We start from the raw sequence: 18,659 nt of genomic DNA, 5'->3' as shown, positions 1-18,659 counted from the left end.
CATCTCTGATACTGGATGAATATCCCATAAGGGGAAAATACAGAGAGCCTTGTCAAAATGATGACACACTGCAACTTCATACATATAAATGAATCTATCAGTGGGGATTTGTGTGATATAGTTGGGTGACCATCCACTGAACTGCAGTTGTCCCAATTAGGCCAATGCGGATCTTTACATCAATCTAAATTTATGGGGGCCTATCATCCTTTCCAGGGGAGAAGATTGAACTGAGATTATAGGAACAATAACTCACACCCTAGACTCATAATTCATTCCTCTGTCATGGTCAATTCTCCGATAGACCAGCGGAGGAGAGGGCAAAGCACCAGCCATACATTTCTTTGAATGTCTACAGATCATTAGAAAGTACATATGAGAGCAATCTATTTGCTAAGGTATATAGTGTAAGCTGACACCTGCAGTCTTGTCGTGACCTGACACAGACGCTGTTATGGCAGCTATGTTCAAGCTTGACCTGTCTCACCTCAGGCATTATAACAGCATGCCACACCTAAAAGGAAGACCCTTCTCTCTCTCTGTCAGCAGGGCCTGCTTAGGAAAGCCACATTGCGGACAGGCTGAGAATTAGGATTTTTGAGCCAGTGTACCGCTAAGACTGTGCCCCTGTGTGAGGTCCTGTGAGAGGTGTCGGTGGTAGACAGAGCTCTACTGCTGGGTACTGGGTAACTGCCATATGCCTATCGGAAAGCACGCCAGGTAAACATCTTGTGAAAATTGCTGGATGCTGACTGTTGACATATAAGGCAAAGGCTCGAGTGCGCTAAGTGGATTAAGATGGAGCAGCAATGTGAATTGATAGTCTTTGTGAATGGCCAACCACTCTTTTTTTGTAGTTGCTTTTGTTTCATGTATTAAGTTCACTTGTTTTGCTGTTGCTAGTTTAAAAAGCTGTGTTCATTGGTGAATACTGATGAAGTGAACATAGAGGGTTCTATCTGAGCGAGCTCAGCATCAGTAAGAGCATCAGGCTGTGTGTGTGTGTGTGTGTGTGTGTGTGCTCACATTAACTGACTGGGTGAACATGTTTACAGGGAACCTTTTAAAAGCACGTAAAGCTGTGTTTTGTTTCACAGAGAAGCCTATCCCCCCTTATTACGCTCTGCAGGGAAAATAACGTGTGACGCTAGCAGCTAAAACCATTCATCTTAAGGCACTGAGTGCACAGGCACATCAGCAGTCGGTGAGCAGAACACCAGCATGCATTTGTACTTCAGGAAAACACCTTAAATAGTATGTGGCTGCCAACACGTGTGTTCAGGTGCTGACAGTCGTCTGGGCAGGAAATGATTGAGCATCAGCGGGGACGGCAACTAACCAACTGCCATGCAATTTTATGTCTGACTTCAGTGTCCAACAATTACCAAGACCACCCCCACCTACCTTCAAGACAGCAGGTTCTCCACAGCCCCGAGTGGGTCATCACTTCTTCATTCTTCTTGCTGGTGTCGTTGTCGTTGGCTGATTTGACCCTGCACACCCCTCTTGAATACAGCCAGTAGTCCGTTCCCACCGCGATTGTCATCAGACTGAACGCGGCGAAAGCCCCCACAGTGGTGATTAGCATTTGAACTCCTCGGTCACACATCATCATTTTGCTTCATTTCAGGAAGAGAAAACGATACGAAGGTACGAAGAGTAATTCAGTGGGGAGAGACGTCCTGGTTTGCTGACGCTTGACACCAAACGACTTCAAAAACACATACCATAATTTCGGAGATGTGAAGGCTTTCTCCCCTGTCGCTGTTGCAGCCTCTCAACTTCTGATATCAGCAGTAAGGGAACTCTAAACGACCGTGTATCAGTTTGCGCCCAAAGCAAGTGTCTTCATATGTTAGACTGGAAGGAAGACGTTTAGAAAAACGTAAAATGCAGATTTACAAAACACATTTCCCACTGTCCACCATACGGTTTGTACCAGAATCACGTTAATTTTGAGAGGGAACCATTGAGACGGCAAAGAGAAGCATGGATATCATAAACAAATCGACTTTTCTGCGAAAATAATGGCAAGCTACGCCATTATTTTTAATTTATAAACAAAATAATTCGGTAGACATTATTTTCCAAGGTTCCTATACATATAGAGACAAGTATGAAAAGAGCGTCAATAAGAAAACGTTCCTTCTGTTAATCCAGTAAATGCTTATCTTCCGCTGTTAGTCCATCCGTTGTTCTTCAATTATTTTTTTGTGTATTGAAAATCCGATTTTGTGACCAGCGTGTTCACTTGCAGACATTGCCGTCCAATTTTCCCCTTAAGACCCAACGCGTTTGAAAATATGGTATTACTGGAAGCAGCATTTCAGCATTCATTTAAGGAGTGCTCGTTTAAACTCACATAATCCGAACACTTGTAATTTCTCTGCTGGAGACGACAGCGTTAGTGTCAGTGCCGATGCTGGCTCCAGCAAATGTGTCTTAGGAATGACAGCTCCCACGTTCCTCCCGAATCAGCGGCTCTAAAACAACGCCCACAGAGGCACCGGAGGGAGAGTTGAGCGTTGAAAATTGTAGCGCGCTGGCTTCTGTCCGTGGTGCTGAATGGACGGAGCTGCTCGTAATCTCCGAATTTCTCCCTGGCGCTCGCTGCACAGCGCCCCTGGCTCAACCAATGTGCTACTTAGGCCTTCATATGCAAAGATATTGGCAAGTGATGCATGAAGAATGGACCCCGGAGAACAGAAACGTACTTAAAGAGCCACGAACATTTTAATGATTTCTTCATCCGCGAAGACTCCCACATATACATTGTTCGGTGGAGTTTTTTTTTAATAAATATATTGGTGTAGACTAGAGCAATAGCCTACTTGTAGCCTACTGATGAACACAAATAGCAGAGAGTGGTTGTTAATAGCGTCCTTTAACAGGGTCCATTTTATATATTAATTCCAGCTCTTCACGGATCAAAAAACAACATGATGGTATTGGGTGTAGCCTAGCCAAATATTCTGACGCATCGCAAGAAGCTTTACGAGCACCATTTCTGTGGTGACTGATAAAAAGTAGCCTATGAGCTCATTTAAAACTTGAATAGACAACACATGATCTGCAATAAGCAGATACTGTAAGACATACAGGCCAACCTTCATTTAAGCCACTCCTTCGCCACTGGAACCAAGGTTCATTTTCTTGACGCTGCATCAACGTTCTGCCAAAGTAATGCGTTTAGCAGCGTTGTCCTTTTGCCTTGGCATGCTCATTATTGGCTTGCAGTGTTGAACATTCTTTGTACATTCACACTTCACGGATCTTATCGGGTAAATTTAACAATACTGAAAATCAAATATGTATTTTAATGTAGCCTACTCTGTTAGCAATTTCTGTGAAATCAAAATCGATGTCTAATAACCTAATGCAAAAAGACTTTCTAGTTTTTACAGTTATAGATGAGCTTTAAACATGGTAGAAATGTGTTTTGAAATCATTTATAAATATATCTTTTTGGTATTGTGACTTACCTAAAGTAAATATAATGGACAATTCATGATACAATTGTTTATTATTACAGCGGAACTGAAACAGTGACAGTCATCAATTGTAGCATGTTTGAAATGGCTGTGGTAATTCTAAGTTAAACTAACTTGATCTCATAATATGATCCTACAGGGGCTTGTTGGAAACATCTCACGACTGAAGTAAAAAGTCGACACAGGCCTGCTGTTAATGTCTTCCCAGGTAAATGTGTTCACAGTAGTGTAATGACTGCTTGACTTAGTTTTATAGCTAGTCACTGGCCAAAAGTTATCAGTAGGATACTGTGGACTTCACAGGAAAGTTTTAACAGGGTAACCAACTGAAGACAAGGCTTGTCCTTATACATGTTTAGCTTGCGGACAAAGTGTTTTGACCATCTGATAGGCCATGAGTTTTATAGTGAATATTGTGGAAAGGCAGGCGTGCATTTTATTCAAATACAGTTCTTCCCAAGCACTCCTTGACCTGCGGTTGACCCTCTCAAGGTTTTAACATGTATTCCTCAATTGCGAAATATATGAAGGGATTAATTATGCATGTGTGACCCCCACTGCACCACCCCCATTGTCCTGAGCTTGGGGGAACGTCTTTTTCAGAGTTTGTGTCCCATTTACCACTGTGTGTGTGTGTGTGTGTGAGTGTGTGTTTGTGTGAGTTAGGCCCTGCAGTGCAGCTGTGAACTGTGTTAACTATTCCATGAATAATGCCGTCTTAATCACATCATAGTTTTAAAACGAAACTGTAATATCTTATAAATTACATTTTTTATGTGACCAGGACTTAAACCTTTTCTGTTCTAAAGCCATTAAAACCTAAGCGATTGGGGGGGTTGTTTCACTGTAATGAACTCAAAACAAAGACTGCAATACACTATTGTTGAAAACAACTGAAATAATGAGTGGGACAAGGCGAACAATAACGGTAATGAAACAACATCTGTTTGGGCTAGGATCTGAACTAAGCCTGCTGAGAACTTTGGGATATAAACTATGCAAATCATCTGGATAGACATGGCATACTAAGTATTAGGTCGATGAATCATCCGCGGAGCTAATCTGTAGGGAGAAGAGACATGGAAGGTCTGCTTGACTGACAGTTGAAACTGCATGTACAGTAGCAGTGCGAATGCTGACCGTCGCTTGGTGACGGCCATTCCTGGGCGTTCTTCTACTTTATAGAACGCAGAACACAGCACAGAACGTGGCCACTGGGGTGCTTCTGGTGGCCTGTCAGAACCGCCCATTGTGCCAACTCTGCACTCCGAGTGGGCGTGTGAAAGAAAGACAGCACTGCCAGACTCGGAAACGAAGGCCAGCAATATAGCTTTGATCTCTCTGACTAATCAAGCCTCCCCACGTGATTGAGTGGGAAGTGGTTCTACATATGGTATAAAAATGATAATTCTCTGTGTTTCCCCCCTATAGCCTTTATATGAGCTGACATATCGTTGTTGGTTTTTTTTCCCCTAACAGTCACAGTCGCTCTGTGAGGGATTGATTTTTTCACTGTAGATGGTGACAGAATGGAGGAAGAATAGACTTGCCGTGAAGGAGACTTTTCCCTTGGAGGTCAGAGAAGCCACAGGGCCAATAGAGTTTTAATAGAGCTCAGAGCTCTCAGCTGGCATGATACATTACATATGGAACTTCACTCTCTCTCTCTCTTTCTCTCTTTCTTCTATACGCTTATCAATAGCCTACATGTATGGAAGGTGCACTGTAGAAATATGACAGAATATTCAGGTACCAATAAAACCCCAAGAAACCACTTAGTTGGAGCTTTGCCTGGAATATCTTAAAAATTCCTAAATACACCCTTTGTATTTTGCATACTAACAAGGCCCTATATCTTACATGAGGCTTTGTAGTAGAACAGCTCTGTTCACAAGTAACCTTTCCTTTACGATCAGCACATTGATCTTACTTGTCCATAATCTTCAAAAAAAATTGTCAAAGGTTGTGAAATCTTGAAACATCTGTGAAACATTACACCAGGTCACTTGTACTAGCTTCCAGTGGTACCTGTGTGACTGCATCAGATTTTAGAGGTGTATATTCAAGGAGGGTAAGTATAAACCAATGTATAAATCAAACCCATTGAACACACTGAATAGGTAGACAGTTTGAGAAGGAGGACAGTTGGAGTCTGGAGGATAACAAGTTGACTATCACTATCCTCATACATCTCAGTCAGCCTAAAGGCCATTACACATTAAAAACTGAAACTGTACGCAATACATTTGTGTTCTCTCGCAATGCATTTTGCGTTCCCTTGCAATGTCAAAAGCAAGATTCTAAAAATAAATTCCCACCTCTAAAAAGATAATTCCCACCATGGTCCTTCAGGGGCTTCGTAGAAAATATGACCAAAAAAATATTATAATGTGTATGGATGAAGCCTTGTTGTCCATGCCATCTGCATTCACGGCTCTGGATGAATGTCTTGCAACTTGATTAGAAATGATCCTCCTATGACATTTTCTCTTGCCTTGATTGTTGGAGCCAATCAGAATCCTTTTCTTCATTAATCTGCACAGTCCTCTCTGCAGAAGTCGTTCACCCTCTCTTTTTAAAGGGGCATTTCATTTACAGTCATTAACATTCTCCTCTCAGTCCCTTCTTATGGGATCATGAAACAAAAACCGCTAAATGCATTTTAATTTGTTATGCCATAACTAAATGCCTTTGAATCTCCATGTTGCTAGTGTCAGCATGCATATTAAATCTGGGCAAAATCAGAAGGTACTGTCAGACGATGTGACGAGGGGTCCCAGTGCGACCAAGTGTCCACCGTTTAAAATACAACTCTCCGGACGGCCCAAGGACGCCAAGGTGTTCTGCTCGATCGGGACAGGTGGCTAAAGCACCTGGTTGTACCGTCTCCCTTGTTACCGATTCACCTCACATCCAAGTCTGCATCCGAATGTGTGCCACTGTGTTTTACCGTGAAATAAATAAGAGGAACAGCGAAGGGAAAGCCGTGTGTCCACTTATTACCTTATCTCATGCGTTAAAACAGGATAATAACCCAGTTTTGGGGCACCTGATCCTGGCCACCAATCTGTTGTCCACCTATATTCTTACACACACACACACACACACACACACACACACACACACACACACACACATACGCACACACACACACACACACATACACACACACAAACAGGCATACACACAAACAGTCAAACAGACAGAATGTGAATGAGAGGGAAAGGAATTAAAAATAAATAAATGCATGAGCAGATAGCCAGGGAGGGCAGGGGAGGAGGCAGCAGCAGCACCCTCTCATCATAAAGTCTGCGTTGGAGAGGCAGCCCTTGCTGACTGTCTTATCTTATTGAAAGGCTCATTAGCATAGAAATGACTTGGGGCAGAGGCGGGGAGCCAGAGCACAGGTAAGAACTCCTTAGCTCTCCTCGCATTAGAGGGGGAGAGAGAGAGAGGGAGAGAGAGAGTAGGGGGGCATAAAGCAGTTGAGAAACTCTGTAAGTCTCTTCACATTAGCTTGGAGGGAGACATGAGGAGAAGGGGACGGCAGAGAAGAGCAGAGGAGAGAGATGACAGGAACAACAACTAAAAAAAATAAAGAATGAGAGAGAAGTGGGGGGGGGGAGAAAAAAAGGACATGGTTGATGGGGCTGGGCTAAAGAAGAGAATGCTTCTTATCTTTTGGAAAACACAGCATTTTTTTTTGTCTTGTCATCCAAGCAACATCATTGATTTGGATTGACTTAACAATTGGGCACACATCAGACAATAGAGAACACAACACAATAACAGACATCACTGGCTCACTGTAACACAACCAAAAAGAGCCAAGCAGCACAGCACAGCACAGCACAGTACAGGATTCAGTACAGGACAGCAAAGCACAGCACAGCACAGTACAGGACAGCAAAGCACAGCTCATGATACAGTACAGAGCTGCACAACACCTCAGGACAATATAACACAAGAAGCACAAAGCAGGGACAGCAGAGAACAATCAGACAACGACGCACCACAACAACGCAACATACTGTAAAACATCAGTGCAATATACTGTGCAACACGGCATAGCACTGTACAGCACACAAACAGGAAAGCCAAAACCATACAACAAAACTCAACACAGAGAGCACAATAAAACATAACACTGTGCAGCATATCACATCTCTGTCAACAACACCCACCACCCATCCACACACTCACTCACACACACACACACACACACAAACACCCCCCCCCCCCAAAAAAAATGCAGTGCAACACAGAAAAGAGAGTGTAACAAATCAGAGTAGCTAAGGCTAGGTGTGCCTCCTCAGCACCCCACCTCTCACCCCTACCCCCACTACAGGTCTCGGGATCCCTCATCCCCTTGTGACCGGACTCTCTGGCCTTCAGCGACAAGCAGCCATGGTCAGCAGAGAGCCTTAGTGAGCAAGAGAGAGAGAGAGGCGTCAGATAAGAAGTCTCCCCTAGCTGGACACTCGCATCAGCAGAAAACAGGAACCCCCTGCTTTGAAGATTCCCACAGAGAGAGTTCCGTAACGCTTTCCAATTAGGGCCCAAAATGGACTCGCTAATGAACATAAACAAAACCTGCTTAGGAGCGCATTGCTTTTAGCCTATAAGCTATATTAGCTATACTGTAATAATTAATAAGGAGCGAGACGCAAAATGGCTTTGTATTTATCTTTGTAATTATTTTCCTTAGGGGAGAACTTTTTCCCTGGGAGAAGGTGTCTGCGTTAGACTGAGACACTGCAGATGACAAGTAAAGGTAGACCTACTGACAGAGTACTGATTCCAGAGCAAAGAAGGAGACAGTTTAATGGCAATGTTATCTCACGATACAGGAAACATGAAGATAAGATGTAAATGAATGCAATGACAATTTTTCTGTCATCACAATTTATTGTAATACCCTATAATTTTTGTGGGCCATTTTCCAAATAAACGTTCCTGGATTGCCTGATGGTTGATTACATGCAGTCATGTCATTTCAGCGATTCTAGGGGTCGAAGAAGGGCACCCTCGCCTTGAAAAATCCATCTTTACTTCAACCGACGAAGACGTAAACAAAACAAAACAAATTGCATTCAAGTGGGACCATTTGCATTTGAATATACGTGATGAGAAAAAAAATAAGCTGCCGGTCAGGCGCTCTCACTCATCATGGCAAACAGTCCCAGGATCCTCTGCGCTGCGGTCGGTGAGGCGCTCTCTCCCGCTCCGAAACCCCTCGCTGGTGGGCTTAGCACTCTGAGAGGGCCATCACTTAGATGATGAGCACTGACCCCCGCAGGGGGGCGAGCACACATGCTCACGCATGTGCCGAGACTTCCGCACCAATATCTATCCTTGTCACCGTGGCGATGGATGTTTTCTTGACAGCCAGTGCGGTGAAGTGGATCGTACACCTCAGGCAAACGGGGGTGGGGGGTTATGAGCTGATTGTAACATCATAAGAGAGAAGGTGTGCTCCCCAGACACCCTTCAACACACACACACACACACACACACACACACCCTTCTCCACCCACATCTCCCTCCACCCCACCCTACCACCTCCGAACCATCCCACGTCATCTCACTCCACGTCCCTCTCCTGCCTGGTATCAATTTAGTCCGTTTGCATCTGCACAAACTATATAATCAGTGCAATCATTGCCGAAGATTAAGCAATGCTTTTGCGGAATGACTTTATAATTACTCCGAGCAGCAGCTAATGTAATTGAACTGGAATAGGTTGGTGTTGGTGGTGCCTGCAGAGGTTGTGAATGGTTGTGGGTGGGTGGGTGGGTGATGAGTGGGGAATAGTGGTTGGGGGAGTGCTTGATGATGAGGTCCACTGGAGTCCAGTGAGGAGTGACAGAGCAGCCTGAATAAACTGCTCTATGTGAGGAACCCTGTGTAAGCTTAGAGAATGTGGGCATAAGGTGTGTGTGTGTGTGTGTGGTGGGGGGGTGACAGTGGGGTGATTAATGTGTCGGGTTCACTCCACCCCAGCGGGGCAAGTGCCCCCTTTTCAGGCCTCTGCCCGTCAGCTCCCCGAGATGGAGATGGATGGGCACGCCAAGGGCAGGGCATTCCAGGAGTCCAGGCCATTCACCAGGACATCATTACCCACTCCCCAGGGGAACACAGCATACTACTGACCTCTCTACACCCTTAATTACAGGCCCACACAGAATACACACACACACACACACACACACACACACACACACACACAATGCAAACACATAAAGTAAGTCACCTGAGGCTCTATAATTGGTCATGAGCCCTAACCACACACACACACAATATATTTATATGTTATAACACTCTCCAGAGCACCACATTCAAGTTCATGTTTAATTACACAAAAATGCATACACATACAGTATCTATGAGGTGTGGCTAATGATACTAATAGCTTTGTCGTTTTATAGCTACACCTCATACATACATACATATGCACATATATTCTTTTTTTATTTATTTATTTTAAGTATATTTTTGGGGTTTTTTGCCTTTATTCCGACAGAACAGTGAAGATAGACAGGAAGTGGGAGAGAGAGAGATGGGGTGGGATCCCCGTGGGCACTTGGACCCGTACATGGTACGGGCGCTGTAGCCTATTTATACATAAAAATTACAGCTCCCCACATAGACACAGAAAGAGTAGAGAGAGGTGCTTTTACTTGGTGGTCAAATATACATCTCTTTGACTTGAGTTTTAGAGCCACACTTTTACATGCATACATACATGCAAACATACATACTTATATACATACAAACACACACACATACACACACACATACATAGACACCTACATACACATACTTACACACACATATACATACATACATACATACTGTACATACATGCATGCATATATACATACATACACAAATACATATAGCTCCCCTCACAGACACAGACTGAGAGAGAGATGTTTTACTTGGTGGCCAAATATACATCTCCTTGTCCTTGTGAGTCACTGAGCATGATGCCCCTGGCAGTGCCTTATCAAACGCAGGCGTGCACCCGCAACAGAAGAGGAAGACAATCCAAATGCAGAGCAGAGAAAGTGAACCCCCGAAGGAGAGCTGTGCCGCGCCGTCACCGCGCCTGCCTCCCCATGCTCCCCTGAGACCACAACCCTGGGAGAGCAAAGGGCCCGTGGGGGAAAGAAAGCTCAGCTCTGTTGCACACAGATAGAGGTTACCAAAGAGAGCCAAAGAGATAGCGGAGGGATGGGATGGGGAAGAAGGGGGGGCATTTTGTAGCTCACAGATGAAGGAGAAAGACAGACAAGAGGAAGAAATAGAGAGAGAGGGATAACAGAGTGAGAGGGTGTGGTAGGGAGAGAGAGAGAGAGAGAGGCTGATAGGCTGATATGTAAGAGTAGGAGGCTGATATGAAAGGGCAGTCTGAAGCAAGATGCCAACAAATGAGGAGGGTGATAGTGACTGACAGGCAGACAGAAGCAACGCCGGCGCTAAGCTAGCTGACTGACTGACTCCCGAACAGCTTTGGCTGACTCCAGGACAGCTCCAGCATAAGGCTAGCTGACTTACCCTAGCTGACTTTGGAACAGCTGGCGCAAGGCTAGTTAACTCCAGAGCAGCTCTAACGCTACGCTAGCCGACTTTGGATAGACAATGGCCCAGATGGGGCATCTCTGCGTATAAGGGGGTGGGGGATAGTAGGATACTTATGTAATGGAGCGGACATTCACAGATCTATGGCAGTGCCCCCCAACCCCTGCGTCTGAATGTGGGGTGCATAAAAAGGCAAAATGGGCAGTGAAATGGAGATCTATGCCACCCTGGAGAGAGACTCAGTGGCAGTCTTTTTGCCCACGCACAAACAGATTGTATCTGGGATTTTTATAGCAGTACTCCAACATAACCAGCATTTGTCAAATAAGAAAAAAAAAGAAACTTTTATGAACAGTGAGTGCACTTTAAAGCTGTGGCTTTTTCGCTGAAGGCTCCCGAATGCTCCCCACCCGCCACAAAGAGCTGCCATTTATCAATTTGTCTTGAGAGATGTGCGGGGGGGGGGGGGCTAGCAGGGCCAGAGAGGTCAACACAAATGTACACTCACCACGCTGCTCCATGTCGAGTGGGTCCGTCGGGTGAGGTCGGAGTGAGAGATGACAGCACAGCTCTGGACCGTAACATGAGAAAGCAAACAATCCATCAGTCACATGTTTGACATTTTCCATATTGATTAACAGAACAAGGCTTCATATGGACACTAGTTGTGGAGGAGAGGAGAGACTCACTGCCCATCGTCCCAGCTCAACACTGCAAATATCCTTGGGAAAGGAGAGGAAGGGAGCCTGATTATACAGGAGAACTCTACATAGGCAGAGGTGTCTTCAAATTTGGTGAGCACTTACAAACCATAATAAAAATGGTTGTATTATACCTGGCCTACCTTGCATGTTTAGGGGTATTATATCATTTTAGTATTGAATCATGCACTGTATGTAGGCCCTTAAACAATGAACAAATTCATCATGCTTTCAGCCTCCTAGCTTTTAGGCTTTCTGGCCGAGGTTGTTGTAGTTTCGAGTCTAGTGAAGGACTAGTGTATGCTTGTCCATACTAGTGTTGTCACGATACCAAAATTAATGTTTCGATACCGATACCAAGTCAAGAATTGCGATTTCGATACTTCTTCGATACTTTTTAAAAAATGTATTTGATTTGGGGGCCCCACCACCTTGACATCATCATCAGTAATATTGAATATACTGTAGTGTGATCATTCACACCAGTGGCCATCCCAGATTCTGCTTGACTCTCTCCACACAAACACTCATGGAAAATGATGGCTTATGTCATGGATAGATAGATAGATAGATCGATAGATACTTTATTGATCCTCAAGGGGAAATTCAAGGGTCTCAGTAGCATACAGACATAACACACAACATGCACTTACAACAGAAATGGTAAACATTAGTATAGTATAAACATATAACTAAACTCCACTGTACAATAAAGACAGTAGAAGATAAGATAAGAAACTAACAAAACTAAATACTAAATACACTATATAAGTTAAATTAAGAAAGTCCAATGTGCTTGAGGGTGATCAAGCATAAGACGCTTGTAGTGACAGGGCCAGGACTGGTGAGGTGCTAAAGGGAGTGAGTGTCATGGTGAAGGTCTAAAGGTCATATTTCATTTATTCTGCATAATTACTAGTAAATATATTTAGCAATTTGAAAACTATTCTAAAACTATAACTATTTTTAAACTATTACACTTAGGCATAACTTTAATGTGGTGTGTAGGTCTAATTGAGTGCACATTGGTGATGTGTGTGTAATTGAGTGCCTGTCACTTTAAGAGATAGCCTACGTGAGAGTAATTGACCTTGTCTCACGGTTTTTAGTCTAGTGAATAAAAGTTGCACATAGCGCATAAGAATATGTGGATGCAATTAATTATGTTTTGTATGTCATTAGATAAAATAAATGTTCAAATGTACAAGTCGAAGAAAATCTTTCTGGGATCATAGAAGAGATAAGTGTCCTGCAATGTTCATTAATGATTTTAGCGAGCAATAATTGTCAAACGTGACCTGAGCTAGCGGGATAGTTAGCAAGGATCTTTCTTCAGATGTAAAAGTTTGCCATGGTTGCTTAGCCTATTTCTAAATGACATTAAACCCAAATAGTAGGCCCATAGACTGTATGAGTAGGCCTAAATGACCAAAATCCCACAGCCTAGGTAGGTTAGCAACACAAACTTGTGAGATCCAAGTGAGCAAATCAACTTGATATTAGCCTATTATGATGTGTTACCATAGCATCACTTGAACTAGCAGCCGTGTCTCCATGTCTCGCTGTTTAGCACGACAGCTGCGCTTACGTGTGTGTGAGGAGAAAAGACGCACAGCCACAGGTTAGGGGAGGAGGCGCTAGAAGCATGCCTTGTGCACACACATGTTACTTCAAAAGAACACGGTCATTCTCAAAAGTATCGATACTAATAAAATTAGGCATCGTGACATTTTTAATTTCAGGGTATTGCGATACGTTTGTAGTATCGGTGCACCGTGCAACACTAGTCCATACAGTACTTACACAAACTTACAATACTTACATTAGTGTACTGTAGAGTGGAATAGAGTTGAGTTTTAATTTAAGTATATTAAAGTATATTATTGCCTTTATTATGGGGGGGGGGCTAGCAGGGCCAGAGAGGTCAACACAAATGTACACTCACCACGCTGCTCCATGTCGAGTGGGTCCATCGGGTGAGGTCGGAGGGAGAGATGACAGTACAGCTCTGGACCGTAACGTGAGAAAGCAAACAATCCATCAGTCACATGTTTGACATTTTCCATATTGATTAACAGAACAAGGCTTCATATGAACACTAGTTGTGGAGGAGAGGAGAGACTCACTGCCCATCGTCCCAGCTCAACACTGCAAATATCCTTGGGAAAGGAGAGGAAGGGAGCCTGATTATACAGGAGAACTCTACATAGGCAGAGGTGTCTTCAAATTTGGTGAGCACTTACAAACCATAATAAAAATGGTTGTATTATACCTGGCCTACCTTGCATGTTTAGGGGTATTATATCATTTTAGTATTGAATCATGCACTGTATGTAGGCCCTTAAACAATGAACAAATTCATCATGCTTTCAGCCTCCTAGCTTTTAGGCTTTCTGGCCGAGGTTGTTGTAGTTTCGAGTCTAGTGAAGGACTAGTGTATGCTTGTCCATACTAGTGTTGTCACGATACCAAAATTAATGTTTCGATACCGATACCAAGTCAAGAATTGCGATTTCGATACTTCTTCGATACTTTTTAAAAATGTATTTGATTTGGGGCCCCACCACCTTGACATCATCATCAGTAATATTGAATATACTGTAGTGTGATCATTCACACCAGTGGCCATCCCAGATTCTGCTTGACTCTCTCCACACAAGCACTCATGGAAAATGATGGCTTATGTCATAGATAGATAGATAGATAGATCGATAGATACTTTATTGATCCTCAAGGGGAAATTCAAGGGTCTCAGTAGCATACAGACATAACACACAACATGCACTTACAACAGAAATGGTAAACATTAGTATAGTATAAACATATAACTAAACTCCACTGTACAATAAAGACAGTAGAAGATAAGATAAGAAACTAACAAAACTAAATACTAAATACACTATATAAGTTAAATTAAGAAAGTCCAATGTGCTTGAGGGTGATCAAGCATAAGACGCTTGTAGTGACAGGGCCAGGACTGGTGAGGTGCTAAAGGGAGTGAGTATCATGGTGAAGGTCTAAAGGTCATATTTCATTTATTCTGCATAATTACTAGTAAATATATTTAGCAATTTGAAAACTATTCTAAAACTATAACTATTTTTAAACTATTACACTTAGGCATAACTTTAATGTGGTGTGTAGGTCTAATTGAGTGCACATTGGTGATGTGTGTGTAATTGAGTGCCTGTCACTTTAAGAGATAGCCTATGTGAGAGTAATTGACCTTGTCTCACGGTTTTTAGTCTAGTGAATAAAAGTTGCACATAGCGCATAAGAATATGTGGATGCAATTAATTATGTTTTGTATGTCATTAGATAAAATAAATGTTCAAATGTACAAGTCGAAGAAAATCTTTCTGGGATCATAGAAGAGATAAGTGTCCTGCAATGTTCATTAATGATTTTAGCGAGCAATAATTGTCAAAAGCGTGACCTGAGCTAAGCGGGATAGTTAGCAAGGATCTTTCTTCAGATGTAAAAGTTTGCCATGGTTGCTTAGCCTATTTCTAAATGACATTAAACCCAAATAGTAGGCCCATAGACTGTATGAGTAGGCCTAAATGACCAAAATCCCACAGCCTAGGTAGGTTAGCAACACAAACTTGTGAGATCCAAGTGAGCAAATCAACTTGATATTAGCCTATTATGATGTGTTACCATAGCATCACTTGAACTAGCAGCCGTGTCTCCATGTCTCGCTGTTTAGCACGACAGCTGCGCTTACGTGTGTGTGAGGAGAAAAGACGCACAGCCACAGGTTAGGGGAGGAGGCGCTAGAAGCATGCCTTGTGCACACACATGTTACTTCAAAAGAACACGGTCATTCTCAAAAGTATCGATACTAATAAAATTAGGCATCGTGACATTTTTAATTTCAGGGTATTGCGATACGTTTGTAGTATCGGTGCACCGTGCAACACTAGTCCATACAGTACTTACACAAACTTACAATACTTACATTAGTGTACTGTAGAGTGGAATAGAGTTGAGTTTTAATTTAAGTATATTAAAGTATATTATTGCCTTTATTATGGGGGGGGGGGGGCTAGCAGGGCCAGAGAGGTCAACACAAATGTACACTCACCACGCTGCTCCATGTCGAGTGGGTCCATCGGGTGAGGTCGGAGGGAGAGATGACAGTACAGCTCTGGACCGTAGCACGTGAGAAAAGCAAACAATCCATCAGTCACATGTTTGACATTTTCCATATTGATTAACAGAACAAGGCTTCATATGAACACTAGTTGTGGAGGAGAGGAGAGACTCACTGCCCATCGTCCCAGCTCAACACTGCAAATATCCTTGGGAAAGGAGAGGAAGGGAGCCTGATTATACAGGAGAACTCTACATAGGCAGAGGTGTCTTCAAATTTGGTGAGCACTTACAAACCATAATAAAAATGGTTGTATTATACCTGGCCTACCTTGCATGTTTAGGGGTATTATATCATTTTAGTATTGAATCATGCACTGTATGTAGGCCCTTAAACAATGAACAAATTAATCATGCTTTCAGCCTCCTAGCTTTTAGGCTTTCTAGCTGAGGTTGTTGTAGTTTCGAGTCTAGTGAAGGACTAGTGTATGCTTGTCCATACTAGTGTTGTCACGATACCAAAATTAATGTTTCGATACCGATACCAAGTCAAGAATTGCGATTTCGATACTTCTTCGATACTTTTTAAAAAATGTATTTGATTTGGGGGCCCCACCACCTTGGCATCATCATCAGTAATATTGAATATACTGTAGTGTGATCATTCACACAAGTGGCCATCCCAGATTCTGCTTGACTCTCCACACAAACACTCATGGAAAATGATGGCTTATGTCATAGATAGATAGATAGATAGATCGATAGATACTTTATTGATCCTCAAGGGGAAATTCAAGGGTCTCAGTAGCATACAGACATAACACACAACATGCACTTACAACAGAAATGGTAAACATTAGTATAGTATAAACATATAACTAAACTCCACTGTACAATAAAGACAGTAGAAGATAAGATAAGAAACTAACAAAACTAAATACTAAATACACTATATAAGTTAAATTAAGAAAGTCCAATGTGCTTGAGGGTGATCAAGCATAAGACGCTTGTAGTGACAGGGCCAGGACTGGTGAGGTGCTAAAGGGAGTGAGTGTCATGGTGAAGGTCTAAAGGTCATATTTCATATTTCATATTCTGCATAATTACTAGTAAATATATTTAGCAATTTAAAAACTATTCTAAAACTATAACTATTTTTAAACTATTACACTTAGGCATAACTTTAATGTGGTGTGTAGGTCTAATTGAGTGCACATTGGTGATGTGTGTGTAATTGAGTGCCTGTCACTTTAAGAGATAGCCTACGTGAGAGTAATTGACCTTGAGTCTAGTGAATAAAAGTTGCACATAGCGCATAAGAATATGTGGATGCAATTAATTATGTTTTGTATGTCATTAGATAAAATAAATGTTCAAATGTACAAGTCGAAGAAAATCTTTCTGGGATCATAGAAGAGATAAGTGTCCTGCAATGTTCATTAATGATTTTAGCGAGCAATAATTGTCAAACGTGACCTGAGCTAGCGGGATAGTTAGCAAGGATCTCTCTTCAGATGTAAAAGTTTCCCATGGTTGCTTAGCCTATTTCTAAATGACATTAAACCCAAATAGTAGGCCCATAGACTGTATGAGTAGGCCTAAATGACCAAAATCCCACAGCCTAGGTAGGTTAGCAACACAAACTTGTGAGATCCAAGTGAGCAAATCAACTTGATATTAGCCTATTATGATGTGTTACCATAGCATCACTTGAACTAGCAGCCGTGTCCCCATGTCTACAAGCTGTTTAATCGACAGCTAAACTACGTGTGTGTGAGGAGAAAAGACGCACAGCCACAGGTTAGGGGAGGAGGCGCTAGAAGCATGCCTTGTGCACACACATGTTACTTCAAAAGAACACGGTCATTCTCAAAAGTATCGATACTAATAAAATTAGGCATCGTGACATTTTTAATTTCAGGGTATTGCGATACTTTTGTAGTATCGGTGCACCGTGCAACACTAGTCCATACAGTACTTACACAACCTTACAATACTTACATTAGTGTACTGTAGAGTGGAATAGAGTTGAGTTTTATTTTAAGTATATTAAAGTATATTATTGCCTTTATTATGACAGTGAAGAAACTGACAGGAAGTGAGTGGGAGAGAGAGATGGGGTGGGATCGGAAAATGTCCCGGGTCGGACTCGACTCGAACCCGGGTCCCCGTGGGCATTTGGGCCTGTATGTGGCACAGACTCTGTAGCCAGTTGTGCCACAGCGCCCCCACAGAAGTGAGGTTTAGGTGGTGAGTGTGTCGGTTGGTAGTCAGCGCTGTGAGGTGAATAAACCTTATTCCTCATTCCTTCGCTCACACCTCACATGACAGACGCTGACACCCCTTTATTATGCAGCTGTTGTTCAAGAGAGGTGTGACAATTTCCTACATGTTTCAGTCAGGCTTTTTCCAGACGACTCTGGGCCGGTGGGGGCCTACTCTGGTGTGGACTCAGGCCTGGCTCAGGTGTGGAGAGGAGCTCTTACTGGCTCACCTGCCTCCTGACACCCTGTTGTGAGCGCTGTTGAGAGAGTGTTTACTGCTATCAGAGTGCCGACTTCCACACATGATCATATACTGGTGAAATGGGATGGTCTACTTTTTTCAGAACATGCAAGACGCATTGGCAGGCATAGTTTTCACAAAAAACACACATTATGTTTTGGACAGAAAGATTCTTTTCTAAATCATGTAGTACTACAACCTTTTTATATATATACAGTATTGTGTGTGTGTGTGTGTGTGTGTGTGTGTGTGTGTGTGTGTGTGTGTGTGTGTGCACGGGGTT

At 42.8% G+C, this 18,659-nt stretch overlaps 1 protein-coding gene and 1 long non-coding RNA gene across 2 annotated transcripts in view; one reads left to right on the top strand and one right to left on the bottom strand.

Moving 5' to 3' along the window:
* cacng3b (calcium channel, voltage-dependent, gamma subunit 3b) overlaps nt 1-2,719 on the bottom strand; it is a 40,699-nt gene extending 37,980 nt beyond the window's left edge. The window contains exon 1 of the mRNA XM_048246945.1: nt 1,405-2,719. Within this exon, the coding sequence (XP_048102902.1) occupies nt 1,405-1,615 (211 nt within the window). The 5' untranslated portion in view covers nt 1,616-2,719. The remainder of the gene's footprint in view (nt 1-1,404) is intronic.
* Nucleotides 2,720-11,753: 9,034 nt separating this feature from the next.
* On the top strand, nt 11,754-16,248 carry LOC125296778. Its single transcript, XR_007193857.1, has 3 exons — nt 11,754-11,869; nt 13,855-14,007; nt 16,000-16,248. It is a non-coding gene; the product is annotated as an uncharacterized LOC125296778 (long non-coding RNA).
* Nucleotides 16,249-18,659: the final 2,411 nt, after the last annotated feature.

Source organism: Alosa alosa, chromosome 6 (assembly GCF_017589495.1).
Source record: "Alosa alosa isolate M-15738 ecotype Scorff River chromosome 6, AALO_Geno_1.1, whole genome shotgun sequence".
Lineage (NCBI taxonomy): Eukaryota > Metazoa > Chordata > Actinopteri > Clupeiformes > Clupeidae > Alosa > Alosa alosa.
The sequence above is the reverse complement of the archived record's forward strand: the minus strand, read 5'-3'. Positions and strand labels throughout refer to the sequence as shown.